Source organism: Xenopus tropicalis, chromosome 8 (genome assembly GCF_000004195.4).
Source record: "Xenopus tropicalis strain Nigerian chromosome 8, UCB_Xtro_10.0, whole genome shotgun sequence".
NCBI classification, from domain to species: Eukaryota; Metazoa; Chordata; class Amphibia; order Anura; family Pipidae; genus Xenopus; species Xenopus tropicalis.
In genome coordinates this window covers 130,787,594-130,809,600 of record NC_030684.2, presented here as the reverse complement: position 1 = coordinate 130,809,600, position 22,007 = coordinate 130,787,594, and the positions used below count along the sequence as shown (strand labels likewise).

Genomic DNA, 22,007 nt, shown 5'->3' with positions numbered 1-22,007 from the left:
CCTCTGGGAAGGGACTGGGGCTGTGGGATAGCAGGTATAGTAGGGAGAGATGGTGCCTATAGTAGCAGTGGGGGGATAATAGCCTCTGGGAAGGGACTGGGGCTGTGGGACAGCAGGTATAGTAGGGAGAGATGGTGCCTATAGTAGCAGTGGGGGGATAATAGCCTCTGGGAAGGGACTGGGGCTGTGGGATAGCAGGTATAGTAGGGAGAGATGGTGCCTATAGTAGCAGTGGGGGGATAATAGCCTCTGGGAAGGGACTGGGGCTGTGGGATAGCAGGTATAGTAGGGAGAGATGGTGCCTATAGTAGCAGTGGGGGGGATAATAGCCTCTGGGAAGGGACTGGGGCTGTGGGATAGCAGGTATAGTAGGGAGAGATGGTGCCTATAGTAACAGTGGGGATAATAGCCTCTGGGAAGGGACTGTGGCTGTGGGATAGCAGGTATAGTAGGGAGAGATGGTGCCTATAGTAGCAGTGGGGGTAACAGTGTTTGGGAGGGGACAGTGGGACAGCAGTTAGTAGGTATAACAGCATTACTTGCCCTTCTAAATGGTGCCAACTATAAAGTTGGGTAATTTTTTCTGGAAATCACCACACTTGGAAACCCATTCAATGTTCAATCAAGAAGAAATTTATTTGATCAGTGTACTATGATTAAAATCTTTATTAGCATTCGACAGCTCAGCTTGGACAAATGTGTCCTGCTTATATCACTACCCACAATTATATCCTTTTTAGTGCCACAGGACGTAGAATCTACGTCCTGGGTACTAAAGGACCTAAGTGCCACAGAACGTAGATTCTACGTCCTGGGGCACTTCCGGGTTTGGGAGCGGAGAAGCGGCTTTTCAAGCCGCTCCTTCGCTCCCTGCTCGTTCCCCAGCCTCCAGACAACAGTCAGAGGTGGGGAACGAGTGGCCCCTGGGGCGCGATCGCCCAGGGGCCACATAAGAAAAGGCAGGCACGTGAAATCCATTCCTGGATTTCACGATCGCCTTCTGCCTTTCTCTGCTCCCCCCCCTGCTGGCCCCCCTCCTTCCTGCTGCAGATACTCACTCCGGAACGGCTGCGTGTGTGTCTCCCTGCAGATCCACGATCTCCTACACAGGTAAGTGGCAAAAACACACAAAAACACACATACACACACATAATACACTAATAATACACTAATACACACTTATACTCACATTTACACACAAACACATACATTTTAGGGGAGTTGGGAGATTTCAAACATTCACAACACTTACACTTACACACACTTACTTGCATACATGCACACAAAACACATTTTACCTAATGTACACACACACTTACACACTTATGTAATTTTGTAATTTTTTTTTTTTTACTAATCGCATCGTTTTTATTCCTGCCTGAAAAAAATGTTTTATTGCCATTGCGGATAGTGTATTCGCTAACCGCACTGCGCAATATCTTTTGTGTATTATTTTGGTGTTTCTACTACATTTTCTGTGATTTTGGTGGATTTTGGGGTATTTTACTGCATGTTTAGCCATTTTATAGCATTTTCAGTTATGCATAGTTCTTGTTCGCTTGATTTTCAGAAATGTCACAAAAACCGTTCTGTTTAGCATAGCTTTGTAGTTTGTAGTAGAAAGTTTTATTTACCCATTTTTGTTTTGTCAGGATGTGTACTTTCGGAAAATATATGGTTTTCTAGGGTCTCCTTACTGTTAGGTGGTCGTATGGCACATAATACACATACCGGGTGCAAAAACTGCATGAGCCGAAGCATCTTATGTGAAAATTCATATGCACTATTTTTACTTGGGTGCCCCTGTACCCCACATAGTTTGGCAAATCTATGCATATAGGGCATCAAACTGTTCAGTAGACCCCTGGCGTTCATATTTAGAATGTTTTATGTTGATACGGTACAAAATGTGGAGGTACATAATGGGGTAAAATGCAAGCTTTGTGACAATTTTCAGAAATGTCATAAAAACCGTTCTGTTTAGCATAGCTTTGTAGTTTGGTAGTTTGTAGTAGAAAGATGTATTTACCCATTTTTGTTTTGTCAGAATGTGTGCTTTCGGAAAATATATGGTTTTCTAGGGTCTCCTTACTGTTAGGTGGTCGTATGGCACATAATACACATACCGGGTGCAAAAACTGCATGAGCCGAAGCATCTTATGTGAAAATTCATATGCACTATTTTTACTTGGGTGCCCCTGTACCCCATATAGTTTGGTAAATCTATGCATATAGGGCATCAAACTGTTCAGTAGACCCCTGGCGTTCATATTTAGAATGTTTTATGTTGATACGGTACAAAATGTGGGGGTACATAATGGGGTAAAATGCAAGCTTTGTGACAATTTTCAGAAATGTCATAAAAACCGTTCTGTTTAGCATAGCTTTGTAGTTTGGTAGTTTGTAGTAGAAAGATGTATGTACCCATTTTTGTTTTGTCAGAATGTGTACTTTCGGAAAATATATGGTTTTCTAGGGTCTCCTTACTGTTAGGTGGTCGTATGGCACATAATACACATACCGGGTGCAAAAACTGCATGAGCCGAAGCATCTTATGTGAAAATTCATATGCACTATTTTTACTTGGGTGCCCCTGTACCCCACATAGTTTGGCAAATCTATGCATATAGGGCATCAAACTGTTCAGTAGACCCCTAGCGTTCATATTTAGAATGTTTTATGTTGATACGGTACATAATGTGGGGGTACATAATGGGGTAAAATGCAAGCTTTGTGACAATTTTCAGAAATGTCATAAAAACCGTTCTGTTTAGCATAGCTTTGTAGTTTGTTAGTTTGTAGTAGAAAGATGTATTTACCCATTTTTGTTTTGTCAGAATGTGTACTTTCGGAAAATATATGGTTTTCTAGGGTCTCCTTACTGTTAGGTGGTCGTATGGCACATAATACACATACCGGGTGCAAAAACTGCATGAGCCGAAGCATCTTATGTGAAAATTCATATGCACTATTTTTACTTGGGTGCCCCTGTACCCCATATAGTTTGGTAAATCTATGCATATAGGGCATCAAACTGTTCAGTAGACCCCTGGCGTTCATATTTAGAATGTTTTATGTTGATACGGTACATAATGTGGGGGTACATAATGGGGTAAAATGCAAGCTTTGTGACAATTTTCAGAAATGTCATAAAAACCGTTCTGTTTAGCATAGCTTTGTAGTTTGTAGTAGAAAGATGTATGTACCCATTTTTGTTTTGTCAGATTGTGTACTTTCGGAAAATATATGGTTTTCTAGGGTCTCCTTACTGTTAGGTGGTCGTATGGCACATAATACACATACCGGGTGCAAAAACTGCATGAGCCGAAGCATCTTATGTGAAAATTCATATGCACTATTTTTACTTGGGTGCCCCTGTACCCCACATAGTTTGGTAAATCTATGCATATAGGGCATCAAACTGTTCAGTAGACCCCTGGCGTTTATATTTAGAATGTTTTATGTTGATACGGTACAAAATGCGGGGGTACATAATGGGGTAAAATGCAAGCTTTGTGACAATTTTCAGAAATGTCATAAAAACCGTTCTGTTTAGCATAGCTTTGTAGTTTGGTAGTTTGTAGTAGAAAGATGTATGTACCCATTTTTGTTTTGTCAGAATGTGTACTTTCGGAAAATATATGGTTTTCTAGGGTCTCCTTACTGTTAGGGGGTCTTATGCCGCATAATGCACATGCCGGTAGCTTATATTGCAGTGTATACACTTTGTATGCATTAACTTCCTTTTGGGGTCTCTAAATGCCAGATACATTGGTGATCCTATGCACAATGGGCATCAAACTGTTCAGCGGACCCTTGGCTTTCATATTTAGGGTCTGTTCTTTTGGTACCTAATGTTATGTGGGAGATAAGGTGCTTGAAAGTGGAAGATTTGATGTGTTTTTCAGGTATTTCACCAAAACTAGCAATTTTGGGAAAGCACTGCGACTCTGTAGTTTGGAGTAGAAAGACATGGGTACCAATTTTGAATTCGCCCGAATGTGTACTTTCCAAAAATATATGGTTTTGGGGGGTCAATGTATTTTTTTGTGTTTTTACCCCACAGAAAATGCAGTAAACGTGTTGAATTTTCAGTAGCTAAAGAGACCTCTGGGGCAATCTCTATGCACTGACGTCCTTATGGGGTCTCTAAATGCCAGATACAGTGCTGATCCTATGCACAATGGGCATCAAACTGTTCAGCGGACCCTTGGCTTTCATATTTCGGGTGTGTTTTCTTGGTACCTAATGTTATGTGGGAGATAAGGTGCTTGAAAGTGAAAGATTTGAGGTGATTTTCAGGTATTTCACCAAAACTAGCAATTTTGGGAAAGCACTGCGACTCTGTAGTTTGGAGTAGAAAGACATGGGTACCAATTTTGAATTCGCCCGAATGTGTACTTTGCAAAAATATATGGTTTTGGGGGGTCAATGTATTTTTTTGTGTTTTTACCCCACAGAAAATGCAGTAAATGTGTTGAATTTTCAGTAGCTAAAGAGATCTCCTGGGTAATTTGTATGCACTAACTTCCTTATGGGGTCTCTAAATGCCAGATACATTGGTGATCCTATGCACAATGGGCATGAAACTGTTCAGCGGACCCTTGGCTTTCATATTTAGGGTGTGTTCTTTTGGTACCTAATGTTATGTGGGAGATAAGGTGCTTGAAAGTTGAAGATTTGATGTGTTTTTCAGGTATTTCACCAAAACTTGCAATTTTGGGAAAGCACTGCGACTCTGTAGTTTGGAGTAGAAAGACATGGGTACCAATTTTGAATTCGCCCGAATGTGTACTTTCCAAAAATATATGGTTTTGGGGGGTCAATGTATTTTTTTGGGTTTTTACCCCACAGAAAATGCAGTAAACGTGTTGAATTTTCAGTAGCTAAAGAGACCTCTGGGGCAATCTCTATGCACTGACGTCCTTATGGGGTCTCTAAATGCCAGATACAGTGCTGATCCTATGCACAATGGGCATCAAACTGTTCAGCGGACCCTTGGCTTTCATATTTCTGGTGTGTTTTCTTTGTACCTAATGTTATGTGGGAGATAAGGTGCTTGAAAGTGTAAGATTTGATGTGTTTTTCAGGTATTTCACCAAAACTAGCAATTTTGGGAAAGCACTGCGACTCTGTAGTTTGGAGTAGAAAGACATGGGTACCAATTTTGAATTCGCCCGAATGTGTACTTTCCAAGAATATATGGTTTTGGGGGGTCAATGTATTTTTTTGTGTTTTTACCCCACAGAAAATGCAGTAAATGTGTTGATTTTCAGTAGCTAAAGAGATCTCCTGGGCAATTTGTATGCACTAACTTCCTTATGGGGTCTCTAAATGCCAGATACATTGGTGATCCTATGCACAATGGGCATCAAACTGTTCAGCGGACCCTTGGCTTTCATATTTCGGGTGTGTTTTCTTGGTACCTAATGTTATGTGGGAGATAACGTGCTTGAAAGTGGAAGATTTGATGTGATTTTTAGGTATTTCATCAAAACTGGCAATTTTGGGAAAGAATTGCGGCTCAGTAGTTTGGAGTAGAAAGACATGGGTACCAATTTTGAATTCGTCCGAATGTGTACTTTCCAAAAATATATGATTTTGGGGGGTCAATGTATTTTTTTGTGTTTTTACCCCACAGAAAATGCAGTAAATGTGTTGAATTTTCAGTAGCTAAAGAGATCTCCTGGGCAATTTGTATGTACTAACTTCCTTTTGGGGTCTCTAAATTCCAGATACATTGGTGATCCTATGCACAATGGGCATCAAACTGTTCAGTGGACCCCTGGCTTTCATATTTAGGGTGTGTTTTCTTCGTACCTAATGTTATGTGGGAGATAAGGTGCTTGAAAATGGAAGATTTGAGGTGATTTTTTAGAATTTTCATAATTTTTTATAGAAAATGCTAAATTCAGTAAAGCATTGCCGTTTGGTACTTAGGAGTTTGAAGACATAGTTACCCATTTCGGATTCGTCAGAATGTGTAGTTTTCAAAAATGTATGGTTTCCTGGGGTAAACCTAATATTCCAGGATTTTTGGCTTTGGAATGTAAAGTATGCCGTATTCTGCTGTAATGCTTTGAAAATTTAGTAATTTACTGCTGGGAGTTTTTGATCTATAGAAGTCAGAAATCTCAATAAAACTATACATATCAGGTATTGGCACGTTCGGGAGACATGAGGCTTTCCAAATCAGTTGAATTTTTGTCCATAAAATAAAATGTGTTTCTGGTATAAATCCTTATATCATGAAAAATAGCATTTTTTCTTTTTTTTTTTTGTATTTCAAGCTCTAAATCTTGTTCCAGAAGTGGAAATACACAAAAACTCAGGTAGATTTGGAAAGCTCAGGTTCTCCTGAAAAAAACAATATATAGTTTGCCTACCTAAACTTAACCCTGCCCCCAGTAAAAGCCCCTACATTGAGAGAGCACAGAATGTTTACAAAACGTCTGGCACTGGGGGGAACTGAAATGACGAATTCGGCTGGCACTTAAAGGGATATACCCCATGATACACATCATTAATATATTGTGATTCAAAACTTATCATTGGTCATTCACTAATCTATGTAATCAGAATTTTATTTGATTAGTTTATTAGAATCACCTGATGGTCACAAACCTGCTTCTGGGGATATACCCCAACCACTCACTTCTCGTTGGGACAACAGGCCCTAAGAGAAAGAAACTGCAAAATAAAGTGTCTCCCCATTGTTGACATTGGTAATTAATGTATAGCTTGGTATCTATTTCCAATTCATTATAAACAAAATGACTTAATTGCAAAGACCATCAAATAAAACAAGTGGTGATAAAAATAATATTATGAAAAGCAGGGTAAGACTGGGCTGCCGGGACCCCGGGAATAAACCCAGTGGCCCAGACCTGACCCTTGCGGGCACTCCCCCGGCCGACGGTTTTCCTCTCCTGACGCGTTAAACTGACGCGGTCAGGGGAGTATGTACAGTGGGGGCCCCCGCGAGGGGTTAGGGAGGCTCAGCAGGGGCCCCTGCGGGGGGTTAGGGGGTGCAGCAGAGTCCCTAGTGGGTGCGCGGGATGTGGCCAGTGAGGGCACCTGCAGGGCCCCTGCACCCCCTAGTCCAACCCTGCCAAAAAGTCATTTATTTGCCCAAAAGGGACACCCTAATGTGTTTCATGCCTTATGGGGCACTTACTCATAGGCTCCTATGAGTAAGCCTATGAGTAAGTTCCACAAAAGGCATGAAAGGCTGTCCCTTTTCTCCAAATAAATTACTTTTTGAATGTTATCATAATTAATTGTTACCCTGAGACTGGGGGCATATTGCCAACCATCTCCTATATACTATTGTTGAGAGACTCTACTAACCCCTAATAGCATTAATTTTGGAGCGGAGCCCATACACCATCTATATGATTTGTATCTATCTCCAGTCCCACCAGTAGAGGTTGTTCTTCAACCCATACCAGCATGTAGTTGAAACAGGTTTGCCCACAGAAAAAGAACAGAAAATAATCTAATTACATGATATTTATGATAATTAATATAATTGTGGATGTGTGCTCTGGTTTTCTCCAGTATCTAGCAATGCAATCACTGCCCGTTCAGATGATTAATCAAATCTTCCAGCTCAAAATCTCTTGCTGCTTTCTAAGGATATGGAATCTTTATGGGTATTGATCTCTCAGTTGATGTCTCAGTTTCAGTCAATGAGCTGTAAATAAAATATTTGAAAGTATTTAAAACTACTGACTAAATATAGCTTTTGAGAACCAAGAAAGTTTTTAGCAACACTGCCCTCTGGTGGAAGAAGGGTTGCAGATATTGTGTATACACACACACATTCTTTTTAGACAATATATTCACATACAAAATTTGTTTATACCTGTTGCAGGGCGCCAGTGTTATTTGACTGGTTAATTATTTGGCATATAATTTGTGCCTGGTTTTTCACATAGTACAGGTATCAGAATGCTTGAGACCCAGGGATTTCCGGATAAGGGATCTTTCTGTAATTTGGATCTCCATAACATAAGTCTGCTAAAAATCATTTAAATATTGAATAAACCCAATAGGACTGTTCTGCCCCCAATAAGGGGTAATTATATCTTAGTTGGGATCAAGTACAGGTACTGTTTTATTATTACAGAGAAAAGGGAATCATTTAACCATGAAATAAACCCAATAGGGCTGTTCTGCCCCAATAAGGGGTAATTATATCTTAGTTGGGATCAAGTACAGGTACTGTTTTATTATTACAGAGAAAAGGGAATCATTTAACCATGAAATAAACCCAATAGGGCTGTTCTGCCCCCAATAAGGGGTAATTATATCTCTAACCTCTCTACGGTTAATTTTATTTATTTACTTCCTGTTATTCATATAGCACCACCAAATTTCCACAGCACATTTAAAAAGGTTGTACACCATTCCCTGCCCCAGTGGAGCTTACAATCTAAGATCCCTATCACATTCCCATCAGTCCCTGCCCCAGTGAGCTTACAATCTAAGGTCCCTATCACATCAGCCCCTGCCCCAGTGAGCTTACAATCTAAGGTCCCTATCACATTCCCATCAGTCCCTGCCCCAGTGGAGCTTACAATCTAAGGTCCCTATCACATTCCCATCAGTCCCTGCCCCAGTGAGCTTACAATCTAAGGTCCCTATCACATCAGCCCCTGCCCCAGTGAGCTTACAATCTAAGGTCCCTATCACATTCCCATCAGTCCCTGCCCCAGTGGAGCTTACAATCTAAGGTCCCTATCACATTCCCATCAGTCCCTGCCCCAGTGAGCTTACAATCTAAGGTCCCTATCACATCAGCCCCTGCCCCAGTGAGCTTACAATCTAAGGTCCCTATCACATTCCCATCAGTCCCTGCCCCAGTGAGCTTACAATCTAAGGTCCCTATCACATCAGCCCCTGCCCCAGTGAGCTTACAATCTAAGGTCCCTATCACATTCCCATCAGTCCCTGCCCCAGTGGAGCTTACAATCTAAGGTCCCTATCACATTCCCATCAGTCCCTGCCCCAGTGGAGCTTACAATCTAAGGTCCCTATCACATTCCCATCAGTCCCTGCCCCAGTGAGCTTACAATCTAAGGTCCCTATCACATTCCCATCAGTCCCTGCCCCAGTGGAGCTTACAATCTAAGGTCCCTATCACATTCCCATCAGTCCCTGCCCCAGTGAGCTTACAATCTAAGGTCCCTATCACATTCCCATCAGTCCCTGCCCCAGTGAGCTTACAATCTAAGGTCCCTATCACATTCCCATCAGTCCCTGCCCCAGTGAGCTTACAATCTAAGGTCCCTATCACATTCCCATCAGTCCCTGCCCCAGTGGAGCTTACAATCTAAGGTCCCTATCACATTCCCATCAGTCCCTGCCCCAGTGGAGCTTACAATCTAAGGTCCCTATCACATTCCCATCAGTCCCTGCCCCAGTGAGCTTACAATCTAAGGTCCCTATCACATTCCCATCAGTACCTGCCCCAGTGGAGCTTACAATCTAATGTCCCTATCATATTCCCATCAGCCCCTACCCCAGTGGAGCTTACAATCTAAGGTCCCTATCACATTCCCATCAGTCCCTGCCCCAGTGGAGCTTACAATATAAGGTCCCTATCACATTCCCATCAGTCCCTGCCCCAGTGGAGCTTACAATCTAAGGTCCCTATCACATTCCCATCAGTCCCTGCCCCAGTGGAGCTTACAATCTAAGGTCCCTATCACATTCCCATCAGTCCCTGCCCCAGTGGAGCTTACAATCTAAGGTCCCTATCACATTCCCATCAGTACCTGCCCCAGTGAGCTTACAATCTAAGGTCCCTATCACATTCCCATCAGTACCTGCCCCAGTGAGCTTACAATCTAAGGTCCCTATCACATTCCCATCAGTCCCTGCCCCAGTGAGCTTACAATCTAAGGTCCCTATCACATTCCCATCAGTCCCTGCCCCAGTGGAGCTTACAATCTAATGTCCCTATCACATTCCCATCAGCCCCTACCCCAGTGGAGCTTACAATCTAAGGTCCCCATAACATTCCCATCAGTACCTGCCCCAGTGGAGCTTACAATCTAAGGTCCCTATCACATTCCCATCAGCCCCTGCCCCAGTGGAGCTTACAATCTAAGGTCCCTATCACATTCCCATCAGTCCCTGCCCCAGTGGAGCTTACAATCTAAGGTCCCTATCACATTCCCATCAGTCCCTGCCCCAGTGGAGCTTACAATCTAAGGTCCCTATCACATTCCCATCAGTCCCTGCCCCAGTGGAGCTTACAATCTAAGGTCCCTATCACATTCCCATCAGTACCTGCCCCAGTGAGCTTACAATCTAAGGTCCCTATCACATTCCCATCAGTACCTGCCCCAGTGAGCTTACAATCTAAGGTCCCTATCACATTCCCATCAGCCCCTGCCCCAGTGAGTTTACAATCTAAGGTCCCTATCACATTCCCATCAGTCCCTGCCCCAGTGGAGCTTACAATCTAAGGTCCCTATCACATTCCCATCAGTACCTGCCCCAGTGAGCTTACAATCTAAGGTCCCTATCACATTCCCATCAGTACCTGCCCCAGTGAGCTTACAATCTAAGGTCCCTATCACATTCCCATCAGCCCCTGCCCCAGTGAGTTTACAATCTAAGGTCCCTATCACATTCCCATCAGTCCCTGCCCCAGTGGAGCTTACAATCTAAGGTCCCTATCACATTCCCATCAGTACCTGCCCCAGTGAGCTTACAATCTAAGGTCCCTATCACATTCCCATCAGTCCCTGCCCCAGTGAGCTTACAATCTAAGGTCCCTATCACATTCCCATCAGTCCCTGCCCCAGTGGAGCTTACAATCTAAGGTCCCTATCACATTCCCATCAGTCCCTGCCCCAGTGGAGCTTACAATCTAAGGTCCCTATCACATTCCCATCAGTCCCTGCCCCAGTGGAGCTTACAATCTAAGGTCCCTATCACATTCCCATCAGTCCCTGCCCCAGTGGAGCTTACAATCTAAGGTCCCTATCACATTCCCATCAGTCCCTGCCCCAGTGGAGCTTACAATCTAAGGTCCCTATCACATTCCCATCAGTCCCTGCCCCAGTGAGCTTACAATCTAAGGTCCCTATCACATTCCCATCAGCCCCTGCCCCAGTGGAGCTTACAATCTAAGGTCCCTATCACATTCCCATCAGTCCCTGCCCCAGTGAGCTTACAATCTAAGGTCCCTATCACATTCCCATCAGTACCTGCCCCAGTGAGCTTACAATCTAAGGTCCCTATCACATTCCCATCAGTACCTGCCCCAGTGAGCTTACAATCTAAGGTCCCTATCACATTCCCATCAGTCCCTGCCCCAGTGGAGCTTACAATCTAATGTCCCTATCACATTCCCATCAGCCCCTACCCCAGTGGAGCTTACAATCTAAGGTCCCCATAACATTCCCATCCGTCCCTGCCCCAGTGGAGCTTACAATCTAAGGTCCCTATCACATTCCCATTAGCCCCTGCCCCAGTGGAGCTTACAATCTAAGGTCCCTATCACATTCCCATCAGTCCCTGCCCCAGTGAGCTTACAATCTAAGGTCCCTATCACATCAGCCCCTGCCCCAGTGAGCTTACAATCTAAGGTCCCTATCACATTCCCATCAGTCCCTGCCCCAGTGAGCTTACAATCTAAGGTCCCTATCACATCAGCCCCTGCCCCAGTGAGCTTACAATCTAAGGTCCCTATCACATTCCCATCAGTCCCTGCCCCAGTGGAGCTTACAATATAAGGTCCCTATCACATTCCCATCAGTCCCTGCCCCAGTGGAGCTTACAATCTAAGGTCCCTATCACATCAGCCCCTGCCCCAGTGAGCTTACAATCTAAGGTCCCTATCACATTCCCATCAGTCCCTGCCCCAGTGGAGCTTACAATCTAAGGTCCCTATCACATTCCCATCAGTCCCTGCCCCAGTGAGCTTACAATCTAAGGTCCCTATCACATTCCCATCAGTCCCTGCCCCAGTGAGCTTACAATCTAAGGTCCCTATCACATTCCCATCAGTCCCTGCCCCAGTGAGCTTACAATCTAAGGTCCCTATCACATTCCCATCAGTCCCTGCCCCAGTGAGCTTACAATCTAAGGTCCCTATCACATTCCCATCAGTCCCTGCCCCAGTGAGCTTACAATCTAAGGTCCCTATCACATTCCCATCAGCCCCTGCCCCAGTGAGCTTACAATCTAAGGTCCCTATCACATTCCCATCAGTCCCTGCCCCAGTGATCTTACAATCTAAGGTCCCTATCACATTCCCATCAGTCCCTGCCCCAGTGGAGCTTACAATCTAAGGTCCCTATCACATTCCCATCAGTCCCTGTCCCAGTGGAGCTTACAATCTAAGGTCCCTATCACATTCCCATCAGTCCCTGCCCCAGTGAGCTTACAATCTAAGGTCCCTATCACATTCCCATCAGTCCCTGCCCCAGTGGAGCTTACAATCTAATGTCCCTATCATATTCCCATCAGCCCCTACCCCAGTGGAGCTTACAATCTAAGGTCCCCATAACATTCCCATCAGTCCCTGCCCCAGTGGAGCTTACAATCTAAGGTCCCTATCACATTCCCATCAGTCCCTGCCCCAGTGAGCTTACAATCTAAGGTCCCTATCACATTCCCATCAGTCCCTGCCCCAGTGATCTTACAATCTAAGGTCCCTATCACATTCCCATCAGTCCCTGCCCCAGTGGAGCTTACAATCTAAGGTCCCTATCACATTCCCATCAGTCCCTGTCCCAGTGGAGCTTACAATCTAAGGTCCCTATCACATTCCCATCAGTCCCTGCCCCAGTGAGCTTACAATCTAAGGTCCCTATCACATTCCCATCAGTCCCTGCCCCAGTGGAGCTTACAATCTAATGTCCCTATCATATTCCCATCAGCCCCTACCCCAGTGGAGCTTACAATCTAAGGTCCCCATAACATTCCCATGAGTCCCTGCCCCAGTGGAGCTTACAATCTAAGGTCCCTATCACATTCCCATCAGTCCCTGCCCCAGTGAGCTTACAATCTAAGGTCCCTATCACATTCCCATCAGCCCCTGCCCCAGTGAGCTTACAATCTAAGGTCCCTATCACATTCCCATCAGTCCCTGCCCCAGTGATCTTACAATCTAAGGTCCCTATCACATTCCCATCAGTCCCTGCCCCAGTGGAGCTTACAATCTAAGGTCCCTATCACATTCCCATCAGTCCCTGTCCCAGTGAAGCTTACAATCTAAGGTCCCTATCACATTCCCATCAGTCCCTGCCCCAGTGAGCTTACAATCTAAGGTCCCTATCACATTCCCATCAGTCCCTGCCCCAGTGGAGCTTACAATCTAATGTCCCTATCATATTCCCATCAGCCCCTACCCCAGTGGAGCTTACAATCTAAGGTCCCCATAACATTCCCATCAGTCCCTGCCCCAGTGGAGCTTACAATCTAAGGTCCCTATCACATTCCCATCAGTCCCTGCCCCAGTGGAGCTTACAATCTAAGGTCCCTATCACATTCCCATCAGTCCCTGCCCCAGTGGAGCTTACAATCTAAGGTCCCTATCACATTCCCATCAGTCCCTGCCCCAGTGGAGCTTACAATCTAAGGTCCCTATCACATTCCCATCAGTACCTGCCCCAGTGAGCTTACAATCTAAGGTCCCTATCACATTCCCATCATTACCTGCCCCAGTGAGCTTACAATCTAAGGTCCCTATCACATTCCCATCAGTACCTGCCCCAGTGAGCTTACAATCTAAGGTCCCTATCACATTCCCATCAGTCCCTGCCCCAGTGGAGCTTACAATCTAATGTCCCTATCACATTCCCATCAGCCCCTACCCCAGTGGAGCTTACAATCTAAGGTCCCCATAACATTCCCATCAGTCCCTGCCCCAGTGGAGCTTACAATCTAAGGTCCCTATCACATTCCCATCAGCCCCTGCCCCAGTGGAGCTTACAATCTAAGGTCCCTATCACATTCCCATCAGTCCCTGCCCCAGTGGAGCTTACAATCTAAGGTCCCTATCACATTCCCATCAGTCCCTGCCCCAGTGAGCTTACAATCTAAGGTCCCTATCACATTCCCATCAGCCCCTGCCCCAGTGAGCTTACAATCTAAGGTCCCTATCACATTCCCATCAGCCCCTGCCCCAGTGAGCTTACAATCTAAGGTCCCTATCACATTCCCATCAGTCCCTGCCCCAGTGGAGCTTACAATCTAAGGTCCCTATCACATTCCCATCAGTCCCTGCCCCAGTGGAGCTTACAATCTAAGGTCCCTATCACATTCCCATCAGTCCCTGCCCCAGTGAGCTTACAATCTAAGGTCCCTATCACATTCCCATCAGTCCCTGCCCCAGTGAGCTTACAATCTAAGGTCCCTATCACATTCCCATCAGTCCCTGCCCCAGTGGAGCTTACAATCTAATGTCCCTATCATATTTCCATCAGCCCCTACCCCAGTGGAGCTTACAATCTAAGGTCCCCATAACATTCCCATCAGTCCCTGCCCCAGTGGAGCTTACAATATAAGGTCCCTATCACATTCCCATCAGTCCCTGCCCCAGTGGAGCTTACAATCTAAGGTCCCTATCACATTCCCATCAGTCCCTGCCCCAGTGGAGCTTACAATCTAAGGTCCCTATCACATTCCCATCAGTCCCTGCCCCAGTGGAGCTTACAATCTAAGGTCCCTATCACATTCCCATCAGTCCCTGCCCCAGTGAGCTTACAATCTAAGGTCCCTATCACATTCCCATCAGTCCCTGCCCCAGTGAGCTTACAATCTAAGGTCCCTATCACATTCCCATCAGTCCCTGCCCCAGTGGAGCTTACAATCTAAGGTCCCTATCACATTCCCATCAGTCCCTGCCCCAGTGAGCTTACAATCTAAGGTCCCTATCACATTCCCATCAGTCCCTGCCCCAGTGAGCTTACAATCTAAGGTCCCTATCACATTCCCATCAGTACCTGCCCCAGTGAGCTTACAATCTAAGGTCCCTATCACATTCCCATCAGTCCCTGCCCCAGTGGAGCTTACAATCTAATGTCCCTATCACATTCCCATCAGCCCCTGCCCCAGTGAGCTTACAATCTAAGTTCCCCATAACATTCCCATCAGTCCCTGCCCCAGTGGAGCTTACAATCTAAGTTCCCCATAACATTCCCATCAGTCCCTGCCCCAGTGGAGCTTACAATCTAAGGTCCCTATCACATTCCCATCAGCCCCTGCCCCAGTGGAGCTTACAATCTAAGGTCCCCATAACATTCCCATCAGTCCCTGCCCCAGTGGAGCTTACAATCTAAGGTCCCTATCACATTCCCATCAGCCCCTGCCCCAGTGGAGCTTACAATCTAAGGTCCCTATCACATTCCCATCAGTCCCTGCCCCAGTGGAGCTTACAATCGAAGGTCACTATCACATTCCCATCAGTCCCTTCCCCAGTGAGCTTACAATCTAAGGTCCCTATCACATTCCCATCAGTCCCTGCCCCAGTGAGCTTACAATCTAAGGCCTCTATCACATTCCCATCAGTCCCTGCCCCAGTGAGCTTACAATCTAAGGTCCCTGTCACATTCCCATCAGTCCCTGCCCCAGTGAGCTTACAATCTAAGGTCCCTATCACATTCCCATCAGTCCCTGCCCCAGTGGAGCTTACAATCTAAGGTCCCTATCACATTCCCATCAGCCCCTGCCCCAGTGGAGCTTACAATCTAAGGTCCCTGTCACATTCCCATCAGTCCCTGCCCCAGTGGAGCTTACAATCTAAGGTCCCTATCACATTCCCATCAGTCCCTGCCCCAGTGGAGCTTACAATCTAAGGTCCCTATCACATTCCCATCAGCCCCTGCCCCAGTGAGCTTACAATCTAAGGTCCTTATCACATTCCCATCAGTCCCTGCCCCAGTGAGCTTACAATCTAAGGTCCCTATCACATTCCCATCAGTCCCTGCCCCAGTGAGCTTACAATCTAAGGTCCCTATCACATTCCCATCAGTCCCTGCCCCAGTGAGCTTACAATCTAAGGTCCCTATCACATTCCCATCAGTCCCTGCCCCAGTGAGCTTACAATCTAAGGTCCCTATCACATTCCCATCAGTCCCTGCCCCAGTGGAGCTTACAATCTAAGGCCCCTCTTACATTCCCATCACTCCCTGCCCCAGTGGAGCTTACAATCTAATGTCCCTATCACATTCCCATCAGCCCCTGCCCCAGTGAGCTTACAATCTAAGGTCCCTATCACATTCCCATCAGTCCCTGCCCCAGTGAGCTTACAATCTAAAGCCCCTATCACATTCCCATCAGTCCCTGCCCCAGTGAGCTTACAATCTAGGAAGACAATGACTGTGAGTAGTCGCAGTTTCTCCTATAAGAAAGCAGTGCATGCACAGCAGGTTCATTCAGGAGTGGGGAATTTCCAATGCCAACAGGAGCGCAGGCAGAGTGACCCTCAGCACTGATGGTGCTCAAGAAAAAAATTATACATGCCCAGTAGGTTTACAGCTGCCATTTTAACTGTGTCATGAAAGTATATAATATAAATGTAGCGATGCGGTACAGCAGGGGGTACCCTATCAAATGCTGTAATGTGTTTCCTTGTCCTTTAATACCCACTGAGCTGGTATTAACTTGACAAAGATAAAGCATTTGTATAGGTAAACTTAGCTTAGTAAGTGATGTTAATATCTGCTTGCACACATACTCACCAACTATAGCTCCTCGCTTAATTCATTGTTTGTCAAAAGCCCAGCATATCCTGGGTCTTCCCTTGTTGACTTACACCCCATGATACAGTAAATGGTTACTTTCTGGTTACGCTCACCCTATAAACAGTAAACAAACAAACAAACAAAAATGACCTTCAGGGCAAATCTTACTAAATGATTATGTGTGTATAATTACACATGACTTACAGATTTTAAGTAATTTGGATCCAGAAATATTTAATCTCCCAGTGTTAGGAACTCTACATATCAACCTCTAACGTGAAAATAACAAGGGAATAAAAAATATATAAAGGCACACGCTCTACCTATAAAAATAATTATAGTTGCTTAATGTATTTTAATGGTTAAAAAAAGATTTATATTATTTATTAATATAGCTGTAAGTGCTCATTTACTGTGGGTATGGAGAAGGTGCAGGAGTGCTAAGGGAAAGAATATAAAGGCCTATATACTAAGCAATTGTTCTGTACCCATAGCCAGTACAAGGTAGTGTCTATATCTTGCTACAGAGAGTATCCTGCACTGGGTAATGGGTACAATAATTGAGCTTGTTTGGAGCTGTTTTTATCACTTTATTAAAGGAAAACTATACCCCCAAACAATGTAGGTCTCTATAAAAAATATATTCCATAAACAGCTCATATGTAAAACCCTGCTTCATCTAAATAAACCATTTTCATAAAAATATACTTTTTTAGTAGTATGTGCCATTGGGTAATCCTAAATAGAAAACTGCCATTTTAAGTACTAAGTGCCGCCCCCTGGGATCATAGGATTCACAGTGCACACAAACAAGCCAAGGCACACATACATGCTAGGCCCCATCAGCCAATGAATGGGCAGAGTTCTGCCTTTTGCTCCCACACTACTTCCAGTTAGAGCTGCATCACTTCCTGTCAGCTGATCTCTGAGGGAACACACAGCCCATCACTAAATGGCGGCTCAAGGGAAAGGATGTAAAAGGACAATATTTACTGATATATATATTCCAGTTTGTCAAGATTCTATAATAGGTCACTTAATATGATATAAACTATCTTTTGGTTAAGTATTCATTCTGGGGGTATAGTTTTCCTTTAATGACAAGCAAGGAATGGGGATGGCCATTTCTGTTCCAGTAATTCCTTCTCAGCTATGTACAAAACAAATTATAATTAACACACATTTTAAATTAAAATGCGTACCACTGCTCTGTTTGCAAATTTCCAAGGAGTAGCTTAAATGACTGGATTTATTATTTATCTATATATATATATATATATATATATTTTTTATATAATATAAATATTGGAAAATTCATTTGTGCCAAACTGTTTTTAAGCCAAAAAGCAAACGTGTCCATGTAAAACTTTTGAGACAAATGAAATTAATACAAATAAAGGAGGATATCACCATTAATGACACTTATTGCTAGTGCCCATGTGACAAATCTGTGGAAACGTTGCAAAGGAAATAGAGATGATACAAATCCCTTCAGATTTCTTACCTGATTAGTACTTGTGGCAGGAAATGAATTGTCAACGTATATAATATCATGTCCCAGCGTTATTTTGTCCTGAAAAGAAACATAAAACATTTGTGATTTTGATTAAAGTACACAAGTCTCTTGAAAAAAAGACATTTAAAAGGGACATAAACCTTGCAATAAATTTTGCATTCAGCGTTTAGATGTGCCTGTTTCAGAAGGTTTTTTTTTTTTTTCTAAAACCCAAATTTTATACCCACTGCAGGGGAATGCAGGAACAAAGGCCTGTGTGTGAGCACCCTAACAGTGATGAGCAAAACTGTGCAGAAATATCGCTAAAATGCAATGGAGTGGATTAGGGTTGCAACCAAAAATTCCAAAAAATTCCAAAAATTCCAGCCCGAGTGGGGTGGGACCCTGTGGGGGCAGAACAGTGATGAGAAGGGAGAGAGGCAATAATGTAGGGAGGATGAGAGGTGAAGCAAAAGGGGGTGGAGCAATGATGTAAGTAGGTGACAGGGGGCTGATCAACAGAAATTTGTAGGAGTGATAGGCCCTACATCGAAGCAGTGACTGGGTGTGAGTTGGACTGGGGGCAGAATGACAGGCAGCTACAAATTTACTAGCAAATTTGTTATAATAGCACTGGCTAGGCTGGTAAAATACTGGCCAGATGGCAACCCTAGAATTAATGGGAGGGTGAAATTTTATTGCCCTCATTGCCACTATGCTACAACTGTTCTTCATAAGAAAAGTTTTCCACTGTGCCAGCGTGCATGCTGGTCCGTAGTGGGGAAACAAAAATCATTGATGTTATTGTCATGTGATCACCTGGACTGTAGACCATGCAAAAATATATGTTCTAACATACCAAGACCATTGGGAGGTGCCATAGTGTAGGGTAGAGCTCCAAGCTTGCAGTTTATCAGTGCTAAGGTTCATGGTTTAATTCAGACTAAAACTGCTTTTTGTACTTGCTTGTATTCTTATAAAAACTGGGTGAGATCTTTTTTATGCTTTAGTTTAGGACATTATTTTCTTTAAGTGAATTGTGATTGGTGGTTGTCGGGTGTGCCCACTTTTTCTAACCTTGAGTCGAAGTCACCCAGTGACAAACAGTGGCACCCTGGCATAAATAGTGTGAGAATGGCAGCATTTTATATTGAAACCAATGAAATTCAGCGGATGAAATCTGATTGGCTGTTAGTGGCCCAACCCACTTTTCCTATTTTTGAACTGCAGTCCCAAGTTTTGGAACCCTGACATAAATAGTGTGAGAAAGGCAGCGGTTTAAATTTAAACATGTTAAATTCAATTGGTGCAATCTGATGGTGATGGCTGGTGGCTCTGGCAACTTTTTCTAACCCCAGTGGCCAACTGTGAAAAGTTTGGGGACATTGGCATTAAACATGTGAGCAGGGGTGGGCCAAGCTGATCGGGCACCCTAGGCTCCCCCGAATGGCGCATGCGCGCCAATGCACAGGAGTAGGTGCAGGGGGGGGGGCGGTTAGATCGGTCATTGCCTCCGCCGCTAATGACAAGCGGCGGAGGCAATGACAAAGTAGCACAGCTGCCTCTTCTGCCTACCCCTAGTTCCGGCCCTGCATGTGAGAATGGCAGCACTTTAATTTTCCACATTAAAATCAATTAAATAAATCTGATTGGCTGTTGGTGGCTTCACCCACTTTTTCAAAACTAAAACTGCAGTCCCCTAGTGACCAACTGTGAAAAGTTTGGGGACCCCGGTGTTATTACTGTGAGACTGGCAGCAGGTTGGATTTCCCCATTGAAAGAACCTTGAACCGTTGTTACCTGGTGACTAGCTCTGCAAAATTTGGGAGCCTTAGTATTAATATTTAAAGAATGGCAGCAGTTTAAATATAAATATATGAAGTCTATGGGGCCGATTCACTAAAGTACGATAAAACGTGCGCTATTTATAGCGTGCGGTAAAAATTTTATCGCGTCTAAATTTTCGCGACTTTTCGCACGATTCACTATAAGCATACTTGCGCTATTTTACGCGTGATATTGCATGCGTTATTTAACTCGCGATTACTATTTTCAAGCGGTATTTGATGGTACATGCGCTAAATAAGGCCCGCGAATAGTTGCCGGATATGAATAGTAGCTTAGAAATAGTGTATATAAATTGTCGCCGCATATAAATGGTAGCATATAAATAGTGTATATAAATAGTAGCCACATATAAATGGTAGCATATAAATAGCGTATATAAATATTAGCCACATATAAATAGTAGCATATAAATAGTGTATATAAATATTAGCCACATATAAATGGTAGCATATAAATAGTGTATATAAATATTAGCCACATATAAATGGTAGCATATAAATGGTAGCATATAAATAGTGTATATAAATATTAGCCACATATAAATGGTAGCATATAAATAGTGTATATAAATATTAGCCACATATAAATGGTAGCATATAAATGGTAGCATATAAATGGTGTATATAAATATTAGCCACATATAAATGGTAGCATATAAATGGTAGCATATAAATAGTAGCATATAAATAGTGTATATAAATATTAGCCACATATAAATGGTAGCATATAAATAGTGTATATAAATAGTAGCCACATATAAATGGTAGCATATAAATAGCGTATATAAATATTAGCCACATATAAATAGTAGCATATAAATAGTGTATATAAATATTAGCCACATATAAATGGTAGCATATAAATAGTGTATATAAATATTAGCCACATATAAATGGTAGCATATAAATGGTAGCATATAAATGGTGTATATAAATATTAGCCACATATAAATGGTAGCATATAAATGGTGTATATAAATATTAGCCACATATAAATGGTAGCATATAAATGGTAGCATATAAATAGTAGCATATAAATAGTAGATGCTTATAAATAGTAGCCACTAGTGATGAGCAAATCTGTTCTGGTTTTGAAAGATCCACGAAACGGCAAAAATGTTGTGCGGGCAAAAAAATTGTTGCCTGCGACTATTATTTTTTGACGCTTGTGTAAATTTTTGGACGTGCAGTGAATTTTTGTGTGGCGAATTTTTTCATGCTTTTTGCCATTGGCAGATTGTTTTGCGAAACGCATGAAAAAATTCGCCGCACGTCCAAAAATTCGCTGCTAATCCATGCCTGGCGAAACATTTCATCACTTGTATCCGCATATAAATAGTCACGGAAATGAACGCACGCCATGTTAGCCATACACGCCAATACTTTCGTAAAATTACTGTTTTAAAAATGCCCATTTCCCTGCAAACTGGCGGCTGCGCCACTCTGGGGGAAACACATACTTGAATAAATAACACTGCAAAGTCCATATTTTATTGGCAAAAGCTCATTTACTGTACTTTTCTATAATTATTTTACCTAGTAATGAATTTTGTGCGACTAAATATTTACCGCTATAGTACTGTATATAAGTAGTGAAATTCCATACATGCCAAGACTTTAGTAAAATTGAGTAAAAAGACACAGACAAATAAATAACACTGTAAGTCCATATTTTATTGGCACAAACTCATTTACTGTACTTTTTTATAATTTTTCGCCTGCCTGCGATATTTAGCGCGCCTAAGTGAATCATGCGATCGTATTCTTTTCAGCTCGGAAATTATCGCATGCGTTAAAACTAGCACATGCGGTCGCGCGAAAAATAACGCATGCGATGTGGCGACTTATTGCACGTGATAATACTATGGTGAATCGCGCGCTAATTATTGCGACAAATTTAACGCAAAAAAGCGTGCGATAATTTATATTGCACTTAAGTGAATCAGGCCCAGTATG

At 43.4% G+C, this 22,007-nt stretch overlaps 1 protein-coding gene across 2 annotated transcripts in view; it reads right to left on the bottom strand.

The window, feature by feature from the left end:
- Positions 1-6,506: 6,506 nt before the first annotated feature.
- Positions 6,507-22,007, bottom strand: part of LOC108648296 (CD48 antigen) — a 34,264-nt gene continuing 18,763 nt past the window's right edge. Inside the window, exons 5-7 of one of the 2 annotated variants that reach the window (XM_018096504.2) lie at positions 18,214-18,282; positions 16,707-16,823; positions 6,507-7,696 (exon numbers count right to left, since the gene is read on the bottom strand). In XM_018096504.2, the coding sequence (XP_017951993.2) occupies positions 16,710-16,823; positions 18,214-18,282 (183 nt within the window). In that variant the 3' untranslated portion in view covers positions 6,507-7,696; positions 16,707-16,709. The remainder of the gene's footprint in view (positions 7,697-16,706; positions 16,824-18,213; positions 18,283-22,007) is intronic. The other variant, XM_031891390.1, reaches the window with a different exon arrangement.